The following is a 26852-nucleotide window of genomic DNA, read 5'->3' as shown; positions in this document are numbered from 1 at the left end:
AAGCAGGAAAAAAGATCCGGTGGGAAAAAGACAGTCTCTTCAATAAATGGTGCTGGGAAAATTGGACAGCTACATGCAAAAGAATGAAACTTGACGACTATCTCACACCATACACAAAAATAAACTCCAAATGGATGAAAGACCTCGATGTGAGACAGGAATCCATCAAAATTCTAGAGGAGAACATAGGCAACAACCTCTACGACATCGGCCAAAGCAACCTTTTTCATGACACATCCCCAAAGGCAAGAGAAACAAAAGATAAAATGAATTTATGGGACTTCATCAAGATTAAAAGTTTCTGCACAGCCAAGGAAACAGTCAGAAAAACTAAGAGGCAGCCCACGGAATGGGAGAATATATTTGCAAATGACACTACAGATAAAGGACTGGTATCCAAGATCTACAAAGAACTTCTCAAACTCAATACACGAGAAACAAATAAACAAATCAAAAAATGGGCAGAAGATATGAACAGACACTTTTCCAATGAAGACATACAAATGGCTAACAGACACATGAAAAAATGTTCAAAATCATTAGCCATCAAGGAAATTCAAATCAAAACCACACTGAGATACCACCTTACGCCAGTTAGAATGGCAAAAATAGACAAGGCAAGAAACAACAATTGTTGGAGAGGATGTGGAGAAAGGGGATCCCTCCTACATTGTTGGTGGGAATGCAAGTTGGTACAGCCACTCTGGAAAACAGTGTGGAGGTCCCTTAAAAAGTTAAAAATTGAGCTACCCTATGATCCAGCCATTGCACTACTGGGTATTTACCCCAAAGATACAGACGTAGTGAAGAGAAGGGCCATATGCACCCCAATGTTCATAGCAGCAATGTCCACAATAGCTAAATCGTGGAAGGAGCCGAGATGCCCTTCAACAGATGACTGGATTAAGAAGTTGCGGTCCATATATACAATGGAATATTACTCAGCTATCAGAAAGAACGAGTTCTCAACATTTGCTACAACATGGACGGCACTGGAGGAGATAATGCTAAGTGAAATAAGTCAAGCAGAGAAAGACAACTATCATATGATTTCTCTCATCTATGGAACATAAGAACTAGGATGATCAGTAGGGGAAGAAAGGGATAAAGAAAGGGGGGGTAATCAGAAGGGGGAATGAAACATGAGAGACTATGGACTATGAGAAACAAACTGAGGACTTCAGAGGGGAGGGGGGTGGGGGAATGGGATAGACCGGTGATGGGTAGTAAGGAGGGCACGTATTGCATGGTGCACTGGGTGTTATACACAACTAATGAATCATCGAGCCTTACATCGGAAACCGGGGATGTACTGTATGGTGACTAACATAATATAATAAAAAATCATTAAAAAAAAAAAAAAAGTTGTTTCTAATAACGTAGTTCAAATCTAAATTCTCATTAACTGTTTTTTTAAGAGACTGTTTTTGCAAGGGATGCAAGGATCATTTTATTTTATTTTTAAGATTTTATTTACTTATTTGACAGAGAGAAAGCACAAGCAGGGAGAGCTGCAGGCAGAGGTAGAGGGAGAAGCAGGCTGCCTGCTGAGCAGGGAACCTGACACGGAGCTCCATCCCACTGGGATCATGACCTGAGCTGCAGGGACATACTTAACTGACTGAGCCACCCAGGCACCCCTACAAGGATCATTTTAAATAAGTTGTTTCCAGTGAAACAACAGGATCTCTTCAACAACCAAGATTTTTCAGGGACTCCTAAGACCGTGTCCATTTTTTAGTAACTACTAATTCAGAGAAAATGATTATTATTGATCCCATTTCATTGATCATAAACACTTACCTATGAGAATTAGTAGATTTACCAAGTACATTATTAATTCTTATACAGTTGTGGTTTAGTTTTTATATGAGAACCATCAATAGAGGAAATGGAGAGTTTAGGGATAGATTTGGATCTAAAATCTAGCTTTCATCTTAGCTGTGTGGCCTCAGGCAAGTTGTTGCAAAATTCAGATATCCCCATCTACTGTGTAAAGATGCTATAAGGGTAAGGATCGGAAATGCTTTCACAGGTACTACATGGCACATAGTAGGTGGCACACAAATGATAAAGAGTATTATAGCTGTATCTTCATGTTTTATTTGACAGCAACTCTAGTCTTTCCTGGATGCTTTATGAAAGAATTAAGTTTTTTAGGGGCGCCTGGCTGGCTCAGTTGGTAGAGCATGCAACTCTTGGTCTTGAGGTTTTGAGTTCAGCCCCCACGCTGGGTGCAGAGATTACTTAAAAAAAAAAAAAGTCTTAAAAAAATTAAGTTAAAAAAAAAAAATTTAAGTTTTTTCGGGGCGCCTGGGTGGCACAGTGGTTAAGCATCTGCCTTTGGCTCAGGGCGTGATCCCAGCGTTGTGGGATCGAGCCCCACATCAGGCTCTTCCGCTATGAGCCTGCTTCTTCCTCTCCCACTCCCCCTGCTTGTGTTCCGTCTCTCGCTGGCTGTCTCTCTCTGTCGAATAAATAAATAAAATCTTAAAAAAAAAAAATTAAGTTTTTTCAACGCTGGAATATATGTGATTAAGCTGAGTGGTCCTTTCAATACACACTACAGGTATCTATTAAGATAATTAATGTTAGGTTATCAAAAATACCTACAATTACCAACACTTTAGTAGACTGTGTGGGTATTTCTTACCTTAAATTTACATAATTGGAATCCCAATCTTCTACCTCAGGCTTTCAGGAATAAACCAGGGTTTGTTAAGCACCTGCCAAATATTCAGTATCATGAACAGTTCATGAACAGTGCAGCCATACAAATTATTAGGACTGGAGATTAAACATTAGATTCGAACACTAGTAGTAAGAATGGGCCTATCCTTTCCTGTTAGTAATTCATGTGACAGTGAAATAACCAAGCCCTAATGAACGATGTCTCATTAGTAATGTTAGAAGGCTATCAGTATGTTTTAAAGATAATTATAAGAATTGTTTATTTCCCTTGTTTAATTAACACAGTCGCTAGAACTTCAATCTCGGTGTTTAATTTTCCCCAACACTTTAGCTATTTCCAAGAAAAACAATCATTTGAAGACTGGCATTGCAGATAACAAAATATTATTACCTTGTACTGGCTTCTCTTTACCAGGTTTCAGTAAAAACAGAACTCCCAACTGGTCTACTTGGTTGCCATTTCACGTCCCAATTAATACAGCAAAAGTCTTGATTTTTGCCTCTTGTGATTATCAACTGAGCGACTAATTTCAAAGAAAGAGCAGGAGAAGGACCATTGAAGAACCACAGAACTCCCCATCAAGTTACACTAACCCCAATATTAGCACAGATATAGGGGACTTTCATGCTTCTCAAATTCTTTTCTTCCAGAACACCTTAGGATTACAGAGCCAACACTTCTGCTTTAAAAAAAAAAAATTAATAACTGTAGTTGGGGCAAGAAAAGGAAAACAGTATCTTTATTGTGTGTAGTTCTAACAAACATTCACTGTGTGCACATTCCAGCAGAAAGAGACAAAGATCTTTGTTCAAAATACACTGAAATAAAATAGGTAAACAAACTCCATTACTGAATACACAAAAGGAATGTTAATATTACTCGTTCACAGTTGAGGGTGAAGTAAAAAGAAAGTAAGTTAAATAATCATGACATTTTGCCCAACGAGCACATGTAGAATATGGGTACAAGAAAAGAGCAGCTCCTAAAACTTATATGAGTAAGATGCTAGATATTGGGTAGGTAACTTGACAAATACCTCTCTGCTTTCTGGAACCTCCCTCTGAAATCACCCCCACAAATTCCAAACCAGGCCATTTCACAGAACAGCCAAATGTGAACTAAACTCCCCATTACTTTCATGATATTTGGCAACAGAGTGAGATGGTTTAAAAAAACAAAACCAAAAAACCAAAAAAAAAAAACAAAACAAAAAACCAATCTCTTGTTGAGACAAGGCATGTCTGATTCCATTTCTCCCAGGGAAGGAAGTAATGAACGTTAATGCTCCGCATTTCATTCTCCTAAAATGGAATTTAACCAGATAAGTATCACTTGAGATTTGAAGCATGAGATACCATAAGTAATGATACAACTGGCCTATAAAGCATTTCTGATTGCTCCACATCGGAAGTCAATGACTATAAACTCAACAATGCTCTTATCTCACAACATATGCATTTATGGCAACTGCTCGAAGAACTTTACAGGCTCAAATTATAGGTTCCAATGGATTTTTGTTTCTGCTTAAAAGGTTGCAAAAGAACTAAACACAATACCAACTTTATCCCCACCACTTTCTTGTCTTTACAAATGTGGAGTCGTTTAGACACCAAAACCAATTACTAAAGGACAGGGGCTAGGAAATTTTGGAGACCTGGCACTCACATCCCCACGTGGGCAGCACACATTTTCCCTCGTCTCCTCCTTTTGTGACCTCCAGCTGTCACGTGTACAGTGTAGTGTGCTGCAGCAGCCAGTCCTCCTTGGGAATCAACACCCCCCCCCCCAGAGACCAGCGCTTGGGGGCCACGTCAGCCAACAGGGACTGGCTCCACTTGCTCTCCAGATGGGTTTTCGTGACCTACCAATGCCGAGACTGTTTTGAGAATTTGAGTCTATCTCTTAAAACAAGTCCTTTTGATGGACTTGACTAACATACTGTATTATTTGATTGTTTAGAAAAACCTCTGCAAATTCGGACACTAGCTCTACCTTTCGCCTGGCTGTTTATGTAGGCAGCAGATTAACAGCAAATGGACCCAAATGTGGTTTTTCTAATACAAAGTGACATCAGGAGTAGATCAAAAGAAGCCCAGGGTGTTGGATGGATTTCATGGACGGTAGAGACCAAGTCTGAAAATCTTTTCCTCTGGCTCCGAGTAAAAAGTCCAGAGAGAAACAGGAAAAGACGACCAATATGAAATAGAAAAACATATCTTTCGTGTTGGTGTTCACCCTAAAAATATTTAAAAAAAAAAAAAGCCCACCAATTTTACTTAAGACTATCACTCTTTAACATTTCTTATAAACCAGATGTTTTTCATCTAATTTTGGAAACTGCCAACATACTTTTAATTGATCCAAGTTATCTGCTGGCTTAGTTTCACCCTGAATGTTCCCTTCCAGTTCCTCAATACTCCTTTGTTCTTCATTTCTACCCAATGTGGCCCATGTAATCATGCAGCTTAATTATTACAGCAATTAAATACCAATTCTTATTCAAGGCAGCCCTTCCTTATGCCTTCAAATGGGAGGAGCATAAATAGTCACACCACTTTTGTTACATAATAACCAAAGGTTTTTTTCAATAAATTGTCTAAAAGTGGCATCTTATAAAAAATATTTTCTAAAGATAAAAGTTCAACTATTCCCATTTCCTTGATATATAAATCTGCCAAAATGCCCTAAAATTTCTTCATAATATCATATCCAAGTGTGCAAATACAAGGCTAATATTATTTTGATGAATTCTGAACTCACTCAACTGCGGGACCTGGGTTGAACCTTTTCGTAAATAGTTTGCATGGGCAGACGGTGCTTTGCGGGCCACTTTCCTGTCTTGTCAAGTCCGTGGCAAGTTGGAAGTGGGGAGGGGGTAGATACTGAGTAGTGTCCATGGTCCTTCTGGAACTAAGCCGCTCCTTGCTGCATAGGACAATGGCTCAGAAGCAGACTGGTAATCCTTAAAAGATGGGGGGGCGGAAATCACCACAAACAGTTGTTGGCAGAAAACAGCCTGTACGCTGTCTCCTCAGGTGCTTCCACAGGGAAAAAAAAAAGTCAAGTAAGCCAGAGAAATTCCTGAACCAAGAAGAAACACTCACAGAATTCTCAATAATGACCTGCTATTCAATTAAACACTCATCCAAGGAATAAAACTACTAGTTGGTTGGGTTTTTTTTTCTTTTCCCCCTCAATGGAAAAACAACAAAACCACAAATTGGAGCCACAGAGGTAAAATCTGGATGAAATGGAAAACATTCTCTTGTTACGCTCTCCCCCTTTCGAAGGCCACCTTACTATGGAAATTCTTTAACTGGGGCTAACAGCAGATCAGGTACTCTATCTTTGATCAAGTTGGACTTTCTTGCTTTTGTAAAATGGGGAATGAAAAAAATTCGCTCATCAATCAATTAAAAAATCCCTGGTGAAGTTCTACAGATAGACTTATAAATTTGTATCTCAATCAATAAAAGACAGTTGGGGGGAAAAGAAAGAAGATGGCTGGAAAGTGGTGCCACACCAAAGTAGAGCATGATGTCTTTAGGTGGGGAAGGAAGGAAGGAAGGAAGGAAGGAAGGAAGGAAGGAAGGAAGGAAGGAAGGGAGGAAGGAGAGAAGGAGAGAGAGAGAGAGAGAAAAAGAAAAGAATGAAGTCTTTGGTGCTTTTCCTACACTCCCGTCCTAAAGTAGTGTCTTCAATATTTTGCGAAAGAAAGAGGACTAGGAATTCACCCTACCACCCCAATTCACCTCTCCCCTTCCCTCTTTCTCACCACTCCCAAGAAATACAACGGAAGCACAGTTCTGTCCAGCACCACTTGGCAGACTTGGGGGGGGGGGGGCAGCAAGAGCGACCTGCTGCACTAGGCTCAGGAGGGAGGGCAGGATTTCATGGTCCTTCCTAGTCTGAACAAATATAAACAAGGAACGAGATCATTTGGCAGTTTTGTTTTAAATCATAGGTGTGCAACTTTACTTCATTAATGAAACCCCTTACGATAAATAACAGAATTAAGTCAGAACTAAATATATATATACATATATATATTTACTTCAAGGAAAAATGGAAAAAGGAAAGCTTCAAAATCAGAGTGTGTTGCCCTGTTAAGAATATCTAATGAGCATTCAAAGAATTGGAAAGCAGGCATTTCTACCAAAGTACAATGTCACTAGGACATATGGATTGTAACTATAAAACCAAGTTTGGGAACACAAAGGGGCTGGTGGAAGCCAGTGGAGAGAGGGGCCACTGGCAGGGACACAGAACAATGAGCAGGTGCTTTGGGAGTAAGGCTCTGGGAAATGAAGGACACTGGCCCCAGGTCAGGGCTGGATGTCTGGCCAACCATTTGGGCTCCAAGGGGGAAGCACACACCCAGCAGGATTCGAGAAGAGGGCATCGCTCGGCCTCCAAACAAGTCTCTAGCTCGCACTCCCAATGGATATGCTTTCCAACTTCCACATGGTCTCCTCAGGAGGATTTGCTTTCCGCCGTGTAGTAACGATACAGGAAACCTAAGACAATAGCGCCTAGGATGGGCAAAATCCAGTATGACCAGCAACTAGAAGTGGGGGGAAAGCAATGAAGCCGTGAACACCTGATAACAAATATTTGCTATCTTTCAACACCCACATTTTAATATTTTTATGAGCAAAGAGTTTTGATTTACTTTGGGAAGTTTAACTGCTTTTATCACCCAAGTAGCAGGAAAAAAAATAAAAATCTGGATTGGCATGACAATATTCAACAATAATTTAAAAAAGATTAAAAACAGAATGCACAGTGCGATACTAAAAAATATATACACACCTCTTTATGTTTTTACAAAGACAAGTAGTGGTTATTTCTGGATTATTGATGGCTTAAATTTTTCTTCTTCGTGCTTTGTTTTTTACATATTCTACAATTAATATTTTTAAACAGGACAAAAAGCCACCATTTTATAGATATAATTACAAATTTAAAAGCAATACTGTTTAATACAACTATTGGCAATGTTATATCTGTCTCACATATATTTTCTAAATTTAATCCTCACAACCACCCTATGAAATAGGTAGGTACTACTATTACTCTCGTATACATAGAGAATACAAGCCTTGTACCCCAAATTACAAAGTGAATTGAGTCAACCGGTCTGATTCCAGACCCATCCTCTAAATCTCTAGTTAAGTTTGGACACTAACAAGGATACACACCCACAAAGAACATACTGAAAAGTTAAATAAATAAATGGCTGTTGGCTTAAAAGTTGGGGTGCCTGGGTGGCTCAGTCGGTTAAGCAACCAACTCTTGGTTTTGGCTCAGGTCGTGATCTCAGGGTCTTGGGATCGAAACCTGATCAAGCCTGCTTGAGATTCTCTTTCTCCCTCTCCCTCCTGCTCTCTCTCTAAAATAAATAAATAAATCTTTAGGGGGAAAAAAGTCAAATAAAGTTAAATAAATGGCAGTTGGCTTGAGAAGTCCTGTAAGAGACTTTCCTTAGGCATGCTGGGGTAGTTGTCACTCTCCTTAAAATAATTCTTCTCTATTCAGCTCATAAGCACTGATTGTTTTAAAATGTCATTTTTCCATGATCCAAATGACCTGTATGTCCCTCTACTAAGACATACGTAGCCTTGGTATTAAAAGGTTTTGAAGCCAATAAAACTGGCTGAGTTTCAATAACAAAAATGATTCTCCTTGCCTAAACATGCCTGGCACTTTGCACATTTAAGTATGGCCGAAAGCTGCCCCAGAGAAGTTTAGAATGTCAGCCAAGGAGCTTTGTGTAAAAAAAGAAAGCAAGCAAACTGGCATGTACAACAGCACTATGGCACATGGGAACTTTGAAGTAATGTCCCCAGAAAGGTAATCAATTCAGGTATCTCGGAGAACCACCACAAGAGACAAAAGTAGGGTCCTTGAGAAAACACTGAAGAGAAATTCTTCCGTACAAAAGACTGAGAATGGTCGACCACCAGCCCTCATACAACCCTTTGTAATACTTAACTGTCACTGGGATAGAAGCAGAGGAAATGGATTTATGCTGCACCAAAAGAGTTTTAGGTGCAACAGTAACTTCTTGGCCGGAAGACAGAACGCTCTTTTGGAGATCTGCTCAGGTTACTGCATGCAGTGGTGACTCATTCGTTTTTATTGCTTTGTAGCATATTCCACTCTAGGCATATACCAGAATTTTATGAATATACCAGAATGGATTCATTCATTTTATTTTATTATGTCTTGGATTCATTTTATTAAGGAATGGTTATTTGGGTTGTTTCCAGTACTTTGCTGTTATGAACATTCTAGTATGTGTTTCCTGGCATACTTGTGCACACATTTCTCTCGAATATATCCCTAGAAATGGAATTTCTGGGTCAAAAGTTATTCACATTGCCAAATTTACTAGATAATGCCAAATTCTTTTCCAAAGTGATTGTACCTATTTACGCTCCCCTAAGAAGACCTAAGAACCTTGGCGATCCACTTCTTCAACAACTCCTCTTATTTGTAGAATTTTCAATTTTTGCCAACCTGGTAGTCATCATGTATCTTATGATTTTATTATTTTTTAAAGATTTTATTTATTTGAGAGAGGGAAAAAGAGCGCACATGCACAAGCAGGGGGAGGGGCAGAGGGAGAGGGAAAGAATCTCAAGCAGACTCCCCACTGAGCGAGGAGCCAGCTCGGGGCTAGATCTCACGACCCTCAGATGATGACCTGAGCAAAAACCAAGAGTCGGACACTTAACCAACTGAGCTACCCAGGGGCCCCTACCTTATGATTTTAATTTACATCTCTCGGATAACAAATGAAATTAAAATCTTTTTTTTTCATGTGCCAATATTTGGGTTTCCTCTTCTGTGAAGTGCTTAAGTCTTTTTCTCATATTCTACTAAATTTTTTTAAATTGATTTGTAGGAATTCTTTATGTATTCTGCATAATAATTTTTTTTTAAAGATGTATTTATTTTAGAGACAGAGAGAAAGCACATGAATGGGGGCAGGGGCAGAGCAAGAGAATCTCAAGCAGACTTCCCTTTGAGCATGGAGCACAACACTGGGCTCGATCTCATGACACATGAGATCATGACCTGAGCTGAAACCAAACTGGATGCTTAACTGACTGAGCCACCCAGGCACCCCTGTACTAATTCTTAACAAGTGTTATGTGAAGCCTAAGTCTACTTCAAGTTTAGGGCTTGTGTTTTCAAATACTCTCTGGAGTATTCGGCTGAGCATAAGACCTTAACATTAAGGAAGGCAAATTTATTAATAGTTTCCTCTTAAGTTTAAATTTTTTAAATTCTCTGTCCTTCACCACAAATTAAAAAGAGGCCATATTTTTATGGGGGGGAGGGAGAACAACACATTTTCTCTCACTTTCTCTGAAATGCTTTAAGTGGGGTCTCAGAAAGGTAAAACAGATAGTTCAAAAGATTTTTTACAAGCCAAGGACTTGAGTCATCTCAAGTACATTTAAGGGATGCAAACCTTTCAGAGCTCATACTATAGTATTCCTAAAACCACTATTTGAAGTGAACCTTTGAAAAAAACCCAAATCCCTGAATACGCATGCAATACATATTTTTTCCTTCTATAAAATGCAATAATTGCATCCACCTTACAGAGTGATTGTGAGGATTAAATGAGATTAAGTTTTAAGTGGAAGTTGCAGAGCAGGGCTGAGCTGCAGAGACTGCTGGCTTGGCTTAACAGTAGTTACTTGTCCATGTACTGGCCTCTCACCGAATGTGATTCCAATTTATGTCACAACATGATTTAAAAATTACTCAAAGCATGAACTTTCAAGATTACTCAAAACGATTGAAACTGTCAAAATTAATTTTGCTAATGGTAAGGAACTACTGAATTTGCAGTAATTTTGGCCAAAAAAGAGTTAGCTATTAAACTATACTTTTTAAAAATTGAAATATAGTTAACATATACTTGAAATACAGTAACACAATGTTACATTAGTTTCAGGTGTACAACACAGTGATTCCACAAGTTCATACTTACACTGTGCTCTCACCACAAGGGTAGTTAACATCTGTCACCATACAACACTTTCACAATATCCTTGACTATATTCCCCAAGCTGTACCTTTTCTTCCCAAGTTAAACTGTAGTCTTAAGTTATGTTATACTCGTATATTTACAGAAGAACCTCTGCCAGACATCATGTTGAGCATAAGGAAGTCCATTAAGAATATACTAACCTTTTGCACGGGGTATCCTTCAAAGGGTCCTGAAGAAGATGCATATTCAAAAGTTACCAAGAAAAACAAAGAAGATTAATAAGTATGTAAATCTTCCTGAATATCTATATAAACTTTGCAGCTAATAACAGAACTTCGTCTTTCATGCAATTTGATGTTCAAAAACCTAATACACTGGGAGGACCAAGAATTCTATTTCTGACAACATACTGGTACTCCCTAGTGAAGAATAAGTGAGGAAAGCATAGAAAAATATCCTAAACTTTCTTAGACGTGTAAGAAAAAAAAAAAAGCTATTGATACAAACTATATCGAAATGAACTAGCTGCAATCATGATATGTCTAGTTCAGCTGGGCTTGCCACTGGCAATAGCAAAGACCACATTTTCTTTCTTTCTTTTTTTTTTTTTTTTAAGATTTTATTTATTTGACGGAGAGAGAGATAGCCAGAGAGAGAGGGAACACAAGCAGGGGGAGTAAGAAAGGAAGAAGCAGGCTCCCAGCGGAGGAGTCTGATGTGGGGCTCGATCCCGTAACGCTGGGATCACGCCCTAAGCCGAAGGCAGACGCTTAACGACTGAGCCACCCAGGTGCCCCAAGACCACATTTTCTGAAAACATATTTCAAAAGATCAAAAAGTGTCAAGTAGATCAACTGTGAAATGCTCTAGAGCATGCAGATGATTGCTTTGTGGCTTCTAGAAATGAACTAGTTACTCTGAAATCATAAAAATTATGATTAGAAACCCTAGGGCTTATTTAACAATGACATGGAAAGAATGCAATTAAGGGGGAAAAAATCAAAATAACCTTAAAAACAAAATTCTGGCAATAAAAAGTAATGAAGTACTGATCCATGCTTCCACACGGATGAACCTTGAAAACATTATGCTAAGTGAAATGAGCTGGATGCAAAACACCACATATAATACAAATGTTCTAGAAATCCATTGGTATAGAAGGTCCAGCATAGTCAAATCTAGGGGCAGAAAGTAGATGTGCAGTTCCCTAGGGCTGGGGGCAGGGGGAGGGCAGCAGGGGAAGAAGAGTTGGAGGGGAACAGGAATGACTGCTAATAGTATGGGTTTTCTTTCTGGAGTGATGAAAATGTTCCAAAATTATTGTGATTATGGTGGCACAGCTCTATGAATATACTAAAACCCCCTGACGGGTACATCTTAAAGAGGTAAACTGGATGGTATGTGAATTATATCTTACAAAGCTGTTATTAAAATTTTTAAATCCAGTTTAAGTAAATATCAAATGAAGTTCCTTGAGTCCATTAATTAGCTATATACACAAAAGGCCTGCTAACTTACTGCCAGAGGACAAACCCATTAGCAGAGGTTACTGCTGCCCAAAATATCCTCTTTGCCAATATGTAGAAGTATGCTAGTGAACACAGACTATTCACTCTGTTTAACCACAATTTTCAGTAATCACCAACAATTTCCAAAAACCCTACATACTGGTCTAGATACTTTGTGCAGATCATGAAATGAGTTTTAATTTCATACACCCAAAACATTGCCATGCAAATGAATACATGCCCCAAACCAGAAAGAAATTAGCCTACAGGCAAATAAAACTTTTAATAAACAGATTCAGATAAACCACATTAATAAACTACTATCCTTCTTTGAAACCTTGATGATTACTGCTATCTGGGACATCTCTACTAAAATACCATGAATCAGGTTAATTAAAACGTGTACAAGTCAATCTTTGAAAAAAACAGCAAATGTTTTATAGATTTGGAAGGTGGTGGTTGTAGTAGTTACGGTAGTGTGTGGATCAGATTAATTTATAATGTTGCCTTTTAAGAGATCACTATAGTAGCCATGAAATAACTGAATTTCATCAAGAAATGCTTTATCTACATATATACCAATGATTTTGGAACAAAAAATGGTACAGTCAGTATTAAAAGAACTGGGACAATTTGAATGGCTTACATGAAAGCATTATAGAGTAATATATGCGCTGTGTTTAATCTGTACTCATAGTAAAAGCCAAAGTTCACACTACCGGATTCTCTAAATTTCAAACCTTTAGCCTCTTTTACAACTAAAAGCCTGGGATGTGTGCTAACTGTACTGAACCTCAGACAATGCAGAAAGCAACTGAGAAAACAAAGAGAGAGAAAGACCAGAGAGAAGACCATAATATGCTCCAACTGTAAAAGTTTCTAATGAGCAATAAAAAATTTTAAACATACTTTAAAAAAAAAAAACAAACCTAAATACCTCAATTCCTGTTTTAAGATCATTCCATCCCTGGAGGCAAAAAGACCAACTTCCCTATCACTGGAGGAAAGAGAAGAGAAAGAAGTGGACCCTCTCTTTAGGATACTTACAGCCAAGTAAATGGCAAACTACAGTGACTCCACTTTTAATCAACTATAATGAAACAGTTGTTCAAGGCACTGCTCTTAGAAGCCAAGTACCTCAGCCAAGTTTGGAAAGAAGCCACGTAAGTTATTTTTAATCTAACAAATTAAAAAGAAAAGGTTTTGTTCACACGAAACCTTTCTTCACACCCCCCCCCCGCCGTTCTCTCTATGCACAGCTCCCCAATTCCCACTTCCACTCCAAAGCTCTGTGCTCAATCTAATGGATTCTTAAGTGAAATTCCTACAGTTTATGATTGACTTTAACTTACTCCCTCATGTGTTCAGGCATATCTGGCTGGTTATGTTCTTGCCCACATCTTAATTTACATGCAAGATTTTTGGTCAGGAGAACAGTGACTGCTCAAACTTTGGCATGGAAGGCTGTAATTGCAATACTATATGATTTTAGTTACAAGTGAGCAGATCAAATCCAGAGTGCTTCTACTAAAAGCCTTGCCAAGTAATCAATATGCATGTTTCTGGAATACACTTCCGCACTACTAAATTGCTTTAAGTCTACTCTGATTTTAGTTCAAAATTAACAGAAATGAACTGTTTGAATAACTTGGTTTCTTCAAGTTTGAGGTTCATTAAAGCGTTCATTCCCTCATATAATAAAAAAATAAACACGGACTCTACAGGGTAAAAGGAAATATATCCTAATATCTGAGTAGCCTTTTTATTAAACTGCTCATAACTGAAACTGTCTACAGTCTTCCAAGTTCAATGCTAAATCAGTTTCCTCACTTATAAAATGAAAGGCTCAGACCAGATAAACTCTAATTCTAAAGCCATATTTAATTAACTCAACACAATGTTCTGACCCAAGGGCATTTTAGCAAAATCTACAATAGCAGCCTTCTAATGGTTAGAGAGAAGGAAAGACTATTCTCCTACTTCTGGAAAAATTGAAGGAGCACTACCCACAGGTAAATTTTTCTATCTTACACCTGGTATACAGAGATATGCTCTTCTAGGTACTATTCCAAGAGGCGCTGTACTCTAAGTATGGACTCTCTTTGATATGGTTAAGAGAACGACAAAGAAACGTAGCAATTGGCAAACATACACGAAAGGATTTGGGGGTCAGTGGGCATGGCTTCACTATGAAAACCGTTTTTGAAAAAAACATGGGAAAACACATGCTTAAGGAACAGTGAATTAAGATTATGATGCATTAAAATATATACATAGGGCATTTATAAAGTGAACCTTCAGCCTAAACAGTTTAGACTTTCAGAGGTTTAAATAGAAGGGAAATCTATTGCATGGTGTATAAGGAGCTTTTTTTTTTTTTTTAGAAGCTTATGTTTTAATTCCTAAATTAGATGCTTGCTATTCCAAGAGGATTCCAAGTATTTAAAATTGGAAAAAGTGGATTTTTAGCCACATGACACCTTCAGGGAAGCTCATGAGTATTTGGGTGGTCCTCTAGTTTTTGCAGCTTTTTATTTAGAACACTTTGGTTTCTATGTGGCCAGTAACTTAGAAAAACAACTTTGGAATTTTTGGTTTCAAACATTATTGGAAAGGATTTTCCCCCCATAATACAATGGACTTTATAGCATGAACTGTCATAATATGAATTTCAGTATTTCTTAAAATCTAAAGAGCTTCACTACTGAAATCTATGATTTCCACATTTTATAGTCCCAACTATGACATATGTGGGTCTTGAGGACGGCCTTCTTAAGAAGCTTCAATGTATTGGGGCGCCTGGGTGGCACAGCGGTTAAGCGTCTGCCTTCGGCTCAGGGAGTGATCCCGGCGTTATGGGATCGAGCCCCACGTCAGGCTCCTCTGCTATGAGCCTGCTTCTTCCTCTCCCACTCCCCCTGCTTGTGTTCCCTCTCTCGCTGGCTGTCTCTATCTCTGTCAAATAAATAAATAAAATCTTTAAAAAAAAAAAAAAGAAGCTTCAATGTATTAATAATTACTGTCTTGTAAAGGATGTATCATCCCTAGAGTCAGCCCAGTCAAGTAAAAAACATTTCCCTGCATATAAGGGCAAAATTCAAAGATGAAAAACATCCTCCAAGACAAATCTCTGTACGACTCTCTCGAGAATCCACTGTGATAACATATATAAGACATCACTGAAGAAAAAATTTCAACATTCGCAAAATAATTTCTACTGGGACCAAAGAAGTGAAAAACTTGTTCTAACACTGGAGGGCTGATTTGAAAAAGATGTTACCTTATCCTTCTAACACCTTCTTTTGCAAAACTTCACACTATTTCTAAATAAAGTGTTATGAGAAGACATTAATCCTTGAGATGCTGCAGCAATGGGTATTTTGTTTTACAAGATGGATTTGGCCATTACATTCTATGCTTTATTTCAAAATATTATGTTTCAAAAAAGAAATGTTAGACAAAATCAGGAACAATGAATCAACCATGCAAAATTATTTGGTAAAGAGCAATCACCACTCATCTATCTAAAGGGCATCTGCGTAACCACTTCAAACATTAATAAACTAGGTTTTATGTATGACAGGAATATTAAACAATTCTTTGAAGGAAATTCTGGGTATGCTGCAACCAAATAACTACATTATATAATTACAAACAATGTATTCTTTTTTAGTTTCTCTCCCATGAAAGAGAAGGTAAACTGAATATTATGTACATTTTCTAGAAAACTGTTGTATAAGTCAGCAGCATCAGGAAGAAAAAAATGTATCTGCCTTTAAATGCAACTTATAGATAGCTTCTAACATACATGGAATTTACTAGATTTCAAAAGTTAACTCTTAACTTACAAAATGAAGTTTAAAATAACACCGTCAAGACTTTATGGAGACAATCTTATTTGTTTTATTTATCTAATTATTTTAAAAGATTTTACTTATTTACTTGAGAGAGAGAGCAAGAGAAGAAAAAGAGCATGGGGGTAGGCAGAGGGAGCAGAAGAAGCAGAATCCCCACTGAGCAGGGAGCCAGGACCCTGGGACCACAACTCCAGCCGAAGGCAGACGCTCAATCAACTGAGCCACCCACGCATCGCACAATCTTATTTGTTATTAAAAAACACATCAGCGGACGCCTGGGTGGCTCAGTCGATAAGCGTCTGCCTTCAGGTCAGGTCATGATGCCAGGGTCCTGGGATCAAGCCCCGCGTCAGGCTCCCTGCTCAGAGGGGAGCCTGCTTTTCCCTCTCCAACTCCCCCTGCTTGTATTCCCCTCTCCTGCTGTCTCTCTCTGTCAAATAAATAAATAAAATCTTCAAAAAACCAACCAAACAAAAAAACACATCAAATCCTGTTACGTACAGCAAATGCCATCTGATCACAAGTCTTGTCTATGGAATACTGTTAAACAACAATCACTAACTGCACTGTATGTTTAGTAACTAGAATTTAAACAATAATTTGAAAAAAAAATAAAGTGGGTTTCTTATACCAAAAAAAAAAAGAACAATCACTAAGATAAAAATTTTAAGTAGAAAGAAACGAGGTACTGAATAGTATGCAATTCTTTAAGGAAGGGATGGTTGGTCTGCTTATCAACTGATTGATCAATGGATCAATCTGTCTGTTCACCCATTTATATCTTTGAATGCATAGAATCTCTTGGGAAGAGAAAACAAGAAAATGGTAGCTGGCTACCCCTGAGGAAGGGGAACAGGGAGACTGAGAGTTGGAGATGGAAGGGAGTCATTTTATTTATATATGTGTGTATATATATACATAATTTATGAATTATATACAATAAATATTATATATAAATAATAGGTATTATTTGTATATAAAATGTATATATAAAAGTACACTTTTTTGCACTATTTCAATTTTTTGCCATGTACATCATGTACTATCCATTCAAAAATTTTAATGGGAAAACAGGTTACTGAATCTGTTCATTGTAATGACACTTGAAGCAGCTGAACTGTCACCTAAATAATATCTGTTGAATAAATGAATGAAACGTACTGACTACTTATGCCAGGATAGCATTAGTGTATGTACCTCATCTCCTCAACTGCCGGCAGCTCAAACAGCGAACCCACAAGTGAACACATCACCCAGAGAGAGACATGACGGACCACAAATGTGTCCAGCTTACTCGCACAGTAGACAGGCAGGCAAAATGGCACAGAAAACACCCAAGTGTTTTTAAGGTGAGTTTCCATAATCCAAAGCAGACCAAAAAAATGTTAACTCAAGTAGGAATAGAAGACTGATGGCTCTCAGCATGGGGACTACACCAGGGAGGAAGAGATTCACAGAGACAAAAAGGTTTTTAATTCTAGTCCCTTATCTACGACTGAACCAGATGAGAAGAGCATCTGTTGCCAGATCTGTAGTTTCTAAGCTTTTACATTTTAGTTTTGTACTATTTCAGGGCCTTGGACCTCAGAAGACATTATCAATCTAACAAGAAAACAATGGTGACCATCAGTTATTTACCTCTATTGTAGCAAAAGCAGTGTGAAAGATAGTTGCCAAAACACTGGGGAAAGGTTCCTGATTTATACTCTGGAATAGCACGTTCTGGGAGGCTTCTTTTTTTTTTTTTTTTTTTTTTTTTAATTTTGTAGGGGGCGGGGAGGGGGGAGTTAGTTTCAGGCAGGGGAGAGATGGGAAGCTGTGGGGGGAGGAGAGAAGTGGAGAAATGAAGGAAGGGAGAAGAAAAAGAAGGGAAATGAAAACTCTGTCCCCTGAGGCAGAAGACACCTCTTAATTAGGCTTTAAAAAAAAATCACTTCTTTGTAGAGGTTTAGGAACCTGTAACCAAAAGAAAGTATTAATGAAATGAATTTCACATCCTTTACTTCATGGTGAGTGAAGAAAAATTAAGGAAGGAGACATCTACATCCTAGATATAGAAGTACTTATTTAAAATCTTTGTAAGAAATAAATCTGAGGGACCAGGACTTTCTTTCTGGAACTGAAATCAGGTTGGACTATAGCTCTGTGAAAATCTATGTAGATGGCCTTGAAATTTTTCCCAAAGCTTTTCCTTGCCTGATCTGCTGAAGTATAGCACTGTGACTGGAAACACTCTATAAACTACTCTCTACTTAATGGAGACTGTCCTTTGGGTACAACAGATGTGAGAAAAACAGCTTTGAATACACTGCCTTTAGCCACTGTTTATAACAGGCAGGGGCCAAACTACATCTGGAAACTTCTAAATTATACAGAATTCAGTGAGTTGAAAGGGCTTCTTTTTCTGTATTTTTTTTTTTACAAAAAGTCCAAGGCTCAAAAGATTTATCTGAGACAGCTCTAATTCATTATTTGGCCTATACAAGGTAGATAGTGCTTTCCACAGAAGAGAATTAAAGTTCCCCAAGTTTTCAAATAAAAAGATGGGCACATCATTTGGCAAAAAGTCTGGTGCTTGGCTACCTGGGTTACTTCAAATGCAAATTCCCAAGTCCCACCTCCGAAGATTATGAATCAATAGTAGTGGAAGCCCAGGAAATAGGCATTTCAGAAACATGCCCAGGGATTCCAACACAGGTGGTCCAATCTGAAAACAGCACTCTCCATTCCAAAGAATGGTCCTCACCACATACTGAACTACCAAGCAAGAAAAACAGCATCAAGAAGCAATTTGTAGACTTTTAGACAATTATAATTCCAAAAATATTTTCTATCGTTTTAGTAAAGGTACTCTCATGATTGTTGGATACAAGTGGGTTATGGCTCGCAGATACGTGTAGCTCTTGTACAAATGGGAATATCCATTGAACTAAATGTTTACTTTAACAGAGACCAATGTTTTCCAAACACGTTCATTATACTCAGCAAGGCCACGTGAAGCTCAAACTTTACCTTCATTGCATGTGCTAGGAGGGGGAAGACAGACCAACGAACAGTGCTCTGGAAGCATTTAGAAGAATCATTTCATCCCCCTCCATAAACAATTCAACAATTCAGAATAGCAGAGTGTAGCAAGAGGGAAGAGTTCATTTCCACAAACACTCCAGATTGCACAGCAACAGATGGCAGATACTGTCAAGCAATCTCTTGAGTTGAAAGAATTCTTGTGTCTAGGCCAACTTTAAGTGCTGTATCAAACATGTTCAGTAATTCCAGCTCATGAGGAAAGGGAAGCAAGAAGCTGGAAGGGGGAAAAGTTATTACCACGATGTTCTGGTAGCAACTAAACTGCTGTCCCTTTAAGTGAAAAGGTAACCTGATCGCTCTTTGAAGGAGGAAGTCAAGAAAAAGCCTGAAGTAATAAAGGAAATGAACAGCCCTGCTTGTGGGAAGCTAAAAGGCTTTCATATTTTCTGCCTGCTATGTTATGCAGTGCACATTAAGGTTTTCAAATATTTAATCTTTTGCTTTTGCTGTATCACTGAGTAAATGAAATTGGTATAGGCCTATTTGGGCCTATATGATAAAAGGATTAAATCTGGGTAACAGGGACAGAAAGGTCCATTCCGGTCAATTACTTCAATCTGTAGCTCCTCAGACTTTTAAGTGAAAACCAATTTTCCAATTATTTTTCCAACACAGAATTATTATCACCTGTATTATTTAATGTAAGAATAAGAAATACTTTTCTACAACTGAACCGATAAACTAATTTCTTTCAAAACCATACAGGGCACGGCTTTAGAATTTCTTTTTTTTTTTTTTTTTTTTTTTTAAAGCAAATAGAAGCATGAACAAAATATTTCCTACTGTTCAAGACTCAGCTATTCTTTATTCCTGAGATGGCACTCAGTCCAAATTCCTAAAAAACAGGATTTTTGCTTGGGGGAAAAATAAATACTTCTCTTATTAAGATAATTTTTAAAAAACCAATTCTATTTGAGTAAACAGAAACATAAACAATTGAAACACACAAGAGAAACAGATGACTTCTTCTTACCTTGCTACCACTTTCAGGTTTAAGGTCATTCTGTTAAAAAAGGGAAACAAATAATATTTTAAATCATTTCCAAATGAATTCTCACTCTGGGCACGACATGCTTGTTTCTAACCTTAGACCATGACACTACATTGTGGTAGTATTCTCTGAGAGACATCAAGGTCTGTAGAAGGGTAGATGCTCCCCAGCCCCAACCCTGAGCCTATCGGGGCCCCTTGTTAGAATGCCCAGTTACCACCTTTAGCAAGGAATTTCCGAGAACCACCAAACCATTGTTTTAGGTAGAGATGAAACTGCATTACAAAAATCAATTTAAAAAAATTCCAAAATCATTTCCCTGAACTTTTAAATTAACTACAGGTGTTGCTTTACATAAAAGAAGCTGTACCTCAGCACAGCAGGCAAAATGATTTGGGAGAATACGTATGTATGTAGCCTGCTGGCTGGGTTGAATGAATTTCCGTTTTAATCATTCGTTCCCCTCCCTGTGTCTGTGGCTGGGAGCAGCTTCGTCTCTATAAGCACTCCTGGCTCAGCTCCTTCTTACCGGATGCACATCACCAATATAGTACTGCTTTAGCATTTCTCTGGCATCAGAGGAGTGGCCTACATCTTCAAAGCTTTCACTTGCATCTGCACCAGCTTGTTCCAGCAGAACCTCTTCTCCCCCAGGATGCTACAAAGAAAAGATATTTGCTGAACATAGGGCCCTCTGAAAAAAAAACTAACCTAAGTTACTTTTCCCTCTTCGGCTCCTCTTTTTTTTCTTCTTCCTTAATGGGAGTCATGGGATGAATCGACACTGTCTGCCACCTGACGGGATGCAATGGTAAGAGCACAACATAACTGGTGATATTCACACCAAAAATATATAATATTGGCATAACTACGAAGAAATCTAGGACAATAGCAAATTGAGAAAGATTCCACAAAAGGACCGGCCTGTGATCGCCAAAAACATCAAGGTCACAAAAGCTACGGAAAGCCTGTGGAACAGTTCCAGACTGAAGGAGGCTAGCAAGGCAGGACAACTGGGAACAACGTGTGCTCCTGGCTTGACTCTTTTTGCCGACATTACCGAGACGGCTGCAGAAAGCTGAATGGAGACTCTGGTCAAGGAGTAGATGGAATTCTTTATTCTTGCAACTTTTCTGTAAGTTTGAAATGGTTTCAAAATAAAAAGTTAATAAGTGGTACCAAAATAACTGCCTCTATACCTAGGAAGTAGATTCTGTCTGGAACTGACAAGCTATACTACCTTGGAAAAGTTACTAAGAAACTGAGAGGTCTTTGCTTTCTTGTTTATAAAATGGAGATAACAGGAGTACCTATCTTAACTACTATTGTATCAAATGAGATAAAGATATGAAATACTTTGTACTCAGAAAGAGAAAGGTATAGTTTATATGCTGTGCTACCAACTGTGACTTTAAAAAGCAGATACATATATGTATCTCTCTGAAATCTCTCTGAAAACAATGAAAAGAACCTGGGAGCCGGGAGAAAAGATAAAAGGAAGATTTTTCACTGTAGACCCTTTTGAAATTGTTTTACCAAGTAAAGTACCACCTATTGAGAAAATGAATATTTAAAAATTACATTTAGCACAGTCTGACTTAAATACTCAATCAATATTTACTTACAATGAGCAAATTTAGAATTTATATTATATGACATATCTAAATTTATATCTTTTAAATATCAAGTGATGCTTTTAAGTAGTTTTTATTATAACAACATTTTAGGCAGGAATAATAATATCCTCCTTATTTGAAACAGATTTTATCTCTTTATTGGGGGGGGGGCAACTGGGGAAAGGGGCAGAGGGGAAGGAGAGGGAAAGTGACAGAGCATCTGAAGCAGACTCCTTGCTAAGCCCAATGCAGGACTTGATCTCAAAAACCCAGAGATCATGACCTGAGCCAAAACCAAGAGTCAGAAGCTTAACGGACTGAGCCGCCCAGGCATCCTTTTTCTTTTTTCTTTTTTTTAAAGATCTTATTTGTTTATTTGTCAGAGAGTGAGAACAAGCAGGGAGAGCAGCAGGCAGAGGGAGAAGCAGACTTCCCGCTGAGCAAGGAGCCCCATGTGGGACTTGATCCCAGGACCCTGAGATCAGGACATGAACTGAAGGCAGGTGCCCAACCAAGCCACCCATGTGCCCCCCAATGTGCTCTATATACCTCAACTACGGAAGATAGTTCTTCCTTATGATATATCCCAACTATTATGTTGCCTTTCAGAGCAAAAGGATAACGAAATCTCTTAGCATCTTGAGATATTTCAGGAAATGGCTGAATTTATGACTTCCTGCACGGCTCTATCTACAGCTACAGTGTATTTTCATTTTCACCAATCTCTCACCAATTATAAACAAATAAGAAAGTGTAACAGTTGGGGTGCCTGGGTGGCTTAGTCAGTTAAGCCCCAAATCTTAACTTTGGCTATGGTGGTGATCTCAGGGGTGGTGAGATCGAGCTCCGTGTCGGTCCCGTGCTGGGTATGGAGCCTGCTTTAGATTCTCTCTCCCTCTCTGTCTGCCCCTTCCCCCACCACCACTTGCATGTGCACACGCACACGCACTTTCTCTCTTAAAAAAAAAAAAAAGTGCCACACTTAATCAATTATATACATAATATATATCCACTGTTTTTACTGTATATTCAATCATTTCAATCATTATGCTACGTCAAAAACTAACGATGTACTGCATGGTGACTAACATAACATGATAAAAAAAAGAAAAAATCATTATGCTACAATTTTTATTGAGTACTTATTTGATAGAGTAGGCAGTGATAAATAAATTTTTCATATTTTTATAAAAAAGAATTCATATGGTATACCCCGTTTTATAGCCTGATTTTTTTCCACTGAGGCAAGGACGGATGGAGTGGTCAAAAACACCCTAGGTTTAGTACCTCTCGTTTCAATATGTGGTCTTAATACAGATGGTTTAGAACAAGCAAAAGATTTCAGGGAACCTTGGTGACTTTTAGAACTCTACAAACTTCAGATACTATTTAAAATCAAATGGCAGGGGCACCTTGGGAGGCTCAGTCGGTTGAGCATCCAACTTTTTTGGCTCAGATCATGGTCTCAGGGTCTTGAGTTCGAGCCCTGTGTGAACACGGAGTCTGCTTGAGATTCTCTCCTTCTGTCTCCACACCCCCTGCACTCTCTCTCGAATAAATAAATTTTAAAAAATACTAAAGTAAAACAAAAGAAAATAAAATGGCAGTCCAGCCAAATGCAGTTCACCAGGCCTGAGGCCACAGCACAGCCAGGGCCAGTGCTGGGCCAAGGTAATGCCCAGGCTGAGGGCCTGGCCTGTGACCCTCACTAGGTGGGCTCTCAATAAAGAAAGATGGTGGGGGGGCGCCTGGCTGGCTCAGTGGACAGAGCATGTAACTCTGCAACAGAAGCTCCACGTTGGGTGTGGAGATTACATAAAAATAAAATCTTTAGGGGTGCCTGGACAGCTCAGTCAGTTACGTGTCTGACTTTTGACTTCAGCTCAGGTCATGGTCTCAGGGCTGTGAGATTGAGCCCTGAGACTGGCGCCATGCTGGGCGTGGAGCCTGCTTAAGATTCTCTCTCCCTCTCCCTCTGTCCCTCCATACCTCAATCTCTCTAAAAAAAATAAATTAAAACTTAAAAAAAAAAAAAGAAAAAGATGGCAGGAGCTGCAGCTTGACTCCAATGTGAGCCTCTGGGTGGTCCTGCCCATGTTCATCATCAGCCTCTCTGCTCTCTGTGGGCATGCTCCCCCACCATGTGTCCATCCTGCTGCAGAGTGATAAGAAACTCACCCAGGAGCAAGTACTTGACAGCTGAAGTCCTAATACAAAGCACAGTCCTCAGGGAAAATGGAAATAATATTCCCAAACAGTCCTTCTTGACATGAAAATATTACTTCCAACAACCCAAAGGATGGATTTTTCAGAAAAATTAAAGGGAAAACAGTACTACCTTCTCTTATGACTGATTCCAATATGCTCATAGACATGGTGAAAGAAAATGTAACAAACATCTTCCCAATTATTCTTACTAGTGAATGGATAAACATGACATGCTCAGGCTTTGTTAGAACAAAAGTCCTATTTCCAATGACCCTGTTTTAAGCCTATGCTATAGCAAGGAATTCAACTACTCACATTAGCTGCATCCTAGGTAAATGCTACATCCTGGTACTTCTATGTATTTAGGATACAGAGCATTTATTCTTATTCCGGGCCAAAATAAAGCCAATGACCAGTCAAGAATAATCCAGGCAGAGACACCTGGGTGGCTCAGTCAGTTTGAGTGTCTGCCTTCGGCTCAGGTCATGATCCAAGGGTCCTGGGATCAAGCCCCTCATCAGGCTCTCAATCTCCCTTCTCCCTCTCCCTCTGCTGCTCCCCCTGCTTGTGCTCTCTCTGTGTTAAGTAAATAAATAATATCTAAAAAAAAAAAAAAGAACAATCCAGGCAAAGATGACTGGAGCAGCCATGGCCATGCCCACAGACAGCAACAAAGCTTTCAAGGCAAAGTGCAAAGTTCTGGAGCTAACAGACCGCCAGTGGGCACGTGATGATGTCAAAGAGCAGCTCATGGCCAAAGATCTCCACTTTGAAGGCATGTTCAAAAAAGAATTGTAGACCTCTATTTATTGAAGCAAGGATTAGCTCTTTGGGGAACAAAGAGAGTAGCCCTTAACCTTGTAAGCTGTTTGAGCTAGGGCGCCTCAGAATAAAAAGGAGAACACATGAGCCTGTGGACGTGCAACAAGGTTCATTCTTGTCTGAGCCAGGTTCCCCTTTATGTTTGAAACTAGAGGAAATGATTGTGTTCAGGGTGACTTACAGGGAAAGAACTATTTTTAAAAGGTTTAAAAATTCCCTTTGGTGACAACAGAAATGAAAGGCAGAGAAAGGGGAAACTCAAGCTAGTGATAATATATAAAAATTTAGCAAAAATTCAATCTTTGGAAGAAGCATTACCAATTATAATAATTATCATGCACAATCAGCCTGACATCTAAACCACAGTAAACTCCTGTTTTCTTGGGATTCAAATACCCTGAATTTTTACATCTAATTTATATGCTAGTATTTTAATAACTTCCTTTACAAAAGTAATTTTTATTAATGAAAATTTACCATGTATAAGCAAAACAAATATCCCTGTATTGCTCGTTTTGAGCCTACAGAATGACATAAAGAGCAAATGTATCAAAACTTTATTCAAATAAATTATTTTTCAGAGTGAATACGCAAAGCCAGGATAGACTTAACAAACCTTCTATGTCTCTTAAAACTGTCCAGGGAGATTGGTGACCCTGAGACACTGCGGGATTCTCCAGTGCCTTAAGGAATGATCACCTATAGGTTAAATAATGGGATATTTTTCATGTGCAGTTCAGAATACATCAAATCAGCTGGAAAAAGTCAATGGCTCTGTACTGTACTATGGTGACTCAACTGAACTAAAGACCCAGTTATTCTGGATAAGAGTTTACATATCATTATAAAAAGGTAGAGGGCAAGTGCTGGCAGATACATAGAGAAAAGTTGCCCAGGAATAAATGTCTGGATTAAATGCCCAAAGGAAGTGGCAAGGTGCCATTTCTGTATCAAGAGGTAAATGTAATTTGCATGTTGAGTACTGTAATCAAAAGTGAATGACTCTTGACTCTACAAAGTAAACCAACTTGCTTTCTCTTTAAAAGGCAAATCAGTTTGATAGAAGTAAAACTGGGAGGTCAGAATAAGATCTGTGGATCCAATTAATGTCAATATCCTGCTCATGGTATTGTACTACAGTTTTTTTTTTTTTTTAAGACTACTTTTTTGAGGGGCGCCTGGGTGGCACAGCGGTTAAGCGTCTGCCTTCGGCTCAGGGCATGATCCCGGCATTATGGGATCGAGCCCCACATCAGGCTCCTCCGCAGTGAGCCTGCTTCTTCCTCTCCCACTCCCCCTGCTTGTGTTCCCTCTCTCGCTGGCTGTCTCTATCTCTGTCGAATAAATAAATAAAATCTTTAAAAAAAAAAAAAAAGACTACTTTTTTGAGAGAGAGAGAGACTGTGCGTACACACAAGTCAGGGAGGGAGGGGCACAGGAAGAGGAAGAAGCAGACTCCCTGCCAAGCAGGGAGCCCAAGGAGGGGCTCAATCCCAGGACCCTGGGATCATGACCAGAGCCGAAGGTAGACGCTTAAATAACTGAGCCACCCAGGCGCCCCTGTACTACAGTTTCACAGAATGTTACCATTGGGGGAAATGGGTAAAAGATACAAGTGATCTATTATTTTTTACAAGTACATATGAATCTACAATTATTTAAATAAAATTTTCAATTAAAAAATCAAATTGAATTCCCTAAGCATATACCCAAAAGAAATGTGTATAGATATATGAACTTAGATACACACACAAATGATCACAGCAGCATTATTTATTACCACGCTAAACTTGAAAACCCAACGCCTGGGCTACCTGGGTGGCACAGTCCGTTAAGTGCTGGACTCTTGACTTCAGCTCAGACATGTCTCAGGGTCGTGAGATGGAGCCCTCCACTGGGCTCTGTGCTCAGTGGGGAGTCTCCTTGAGAATCTCTCTGTCCCTCTCCCTCTGCCCCTCGCCCTGCTAACACACACACACACACACTCTCTCTCTCTCTCAAATAAAGTCTTAAAAAAAGAGAAAAAAAAAGAAAACCCAATGGCCATAAGCAGAGTATGA

At 38.8% G+C, this 26852-nt stretch overlaps 1 protein-coding gene and 1 pseudogene across 1 annotated transcript in view; one reads left to right on the top strand and one right to left on the bottom strand.

The window, feature by feature from the left end:
- Nucleotides 1–3403: 3403 nt before the first annotated feature.
- The window catches only part of CYB5B (cytochrome b5 type B), a 36074-nt gene continuing 12625 nt past the window's right edge, over nt 3404–26852 (bottom strand). The window contains exons 2-5 of the mRNA XM_045814906.2: nt 20676–20804; nt 20129–20158; nt 10904–10932; nt 3404–7256 (exon numbers count right to left, since the gene is read on the bottom strand). Of these exons, the coding sequence (XP_045670862.1) occupies nt 7166–7256; nt 10904–10932; nt 20129–20158; nt 20676–20804 (279 nt within the window). The 3' untranslated portion in view covers nt 3404–7165. The remainder of the gene's footprint in view (nt 7257–10903; nt 10933–20128; nt 20159–20675; nt 20805–26852) is intronic.
- LOC123803437 (ER membrane protein complex subunit 3 pseudogene) lies at nt 23437–24942 on the top strand (annotated as a pseudogene).

This window comes from Ursus americanus, chromosome 21, assembly GCF_024610735.1.
Source record: "Ursus americanus isolate L20-20 chromosome 21, mUrsAme1.1.p, whole genome shotgun sequence".
NCBI lineage: Eukaryota > Metazoa > Chordata > Mammalia > Carnivora > Ursidae > Ursus > Ursus americanus.
Note: the sequence above shows the minus strand (reverse complement) of the source record. Positions and strands in the feature narration are given on the sequence as shown.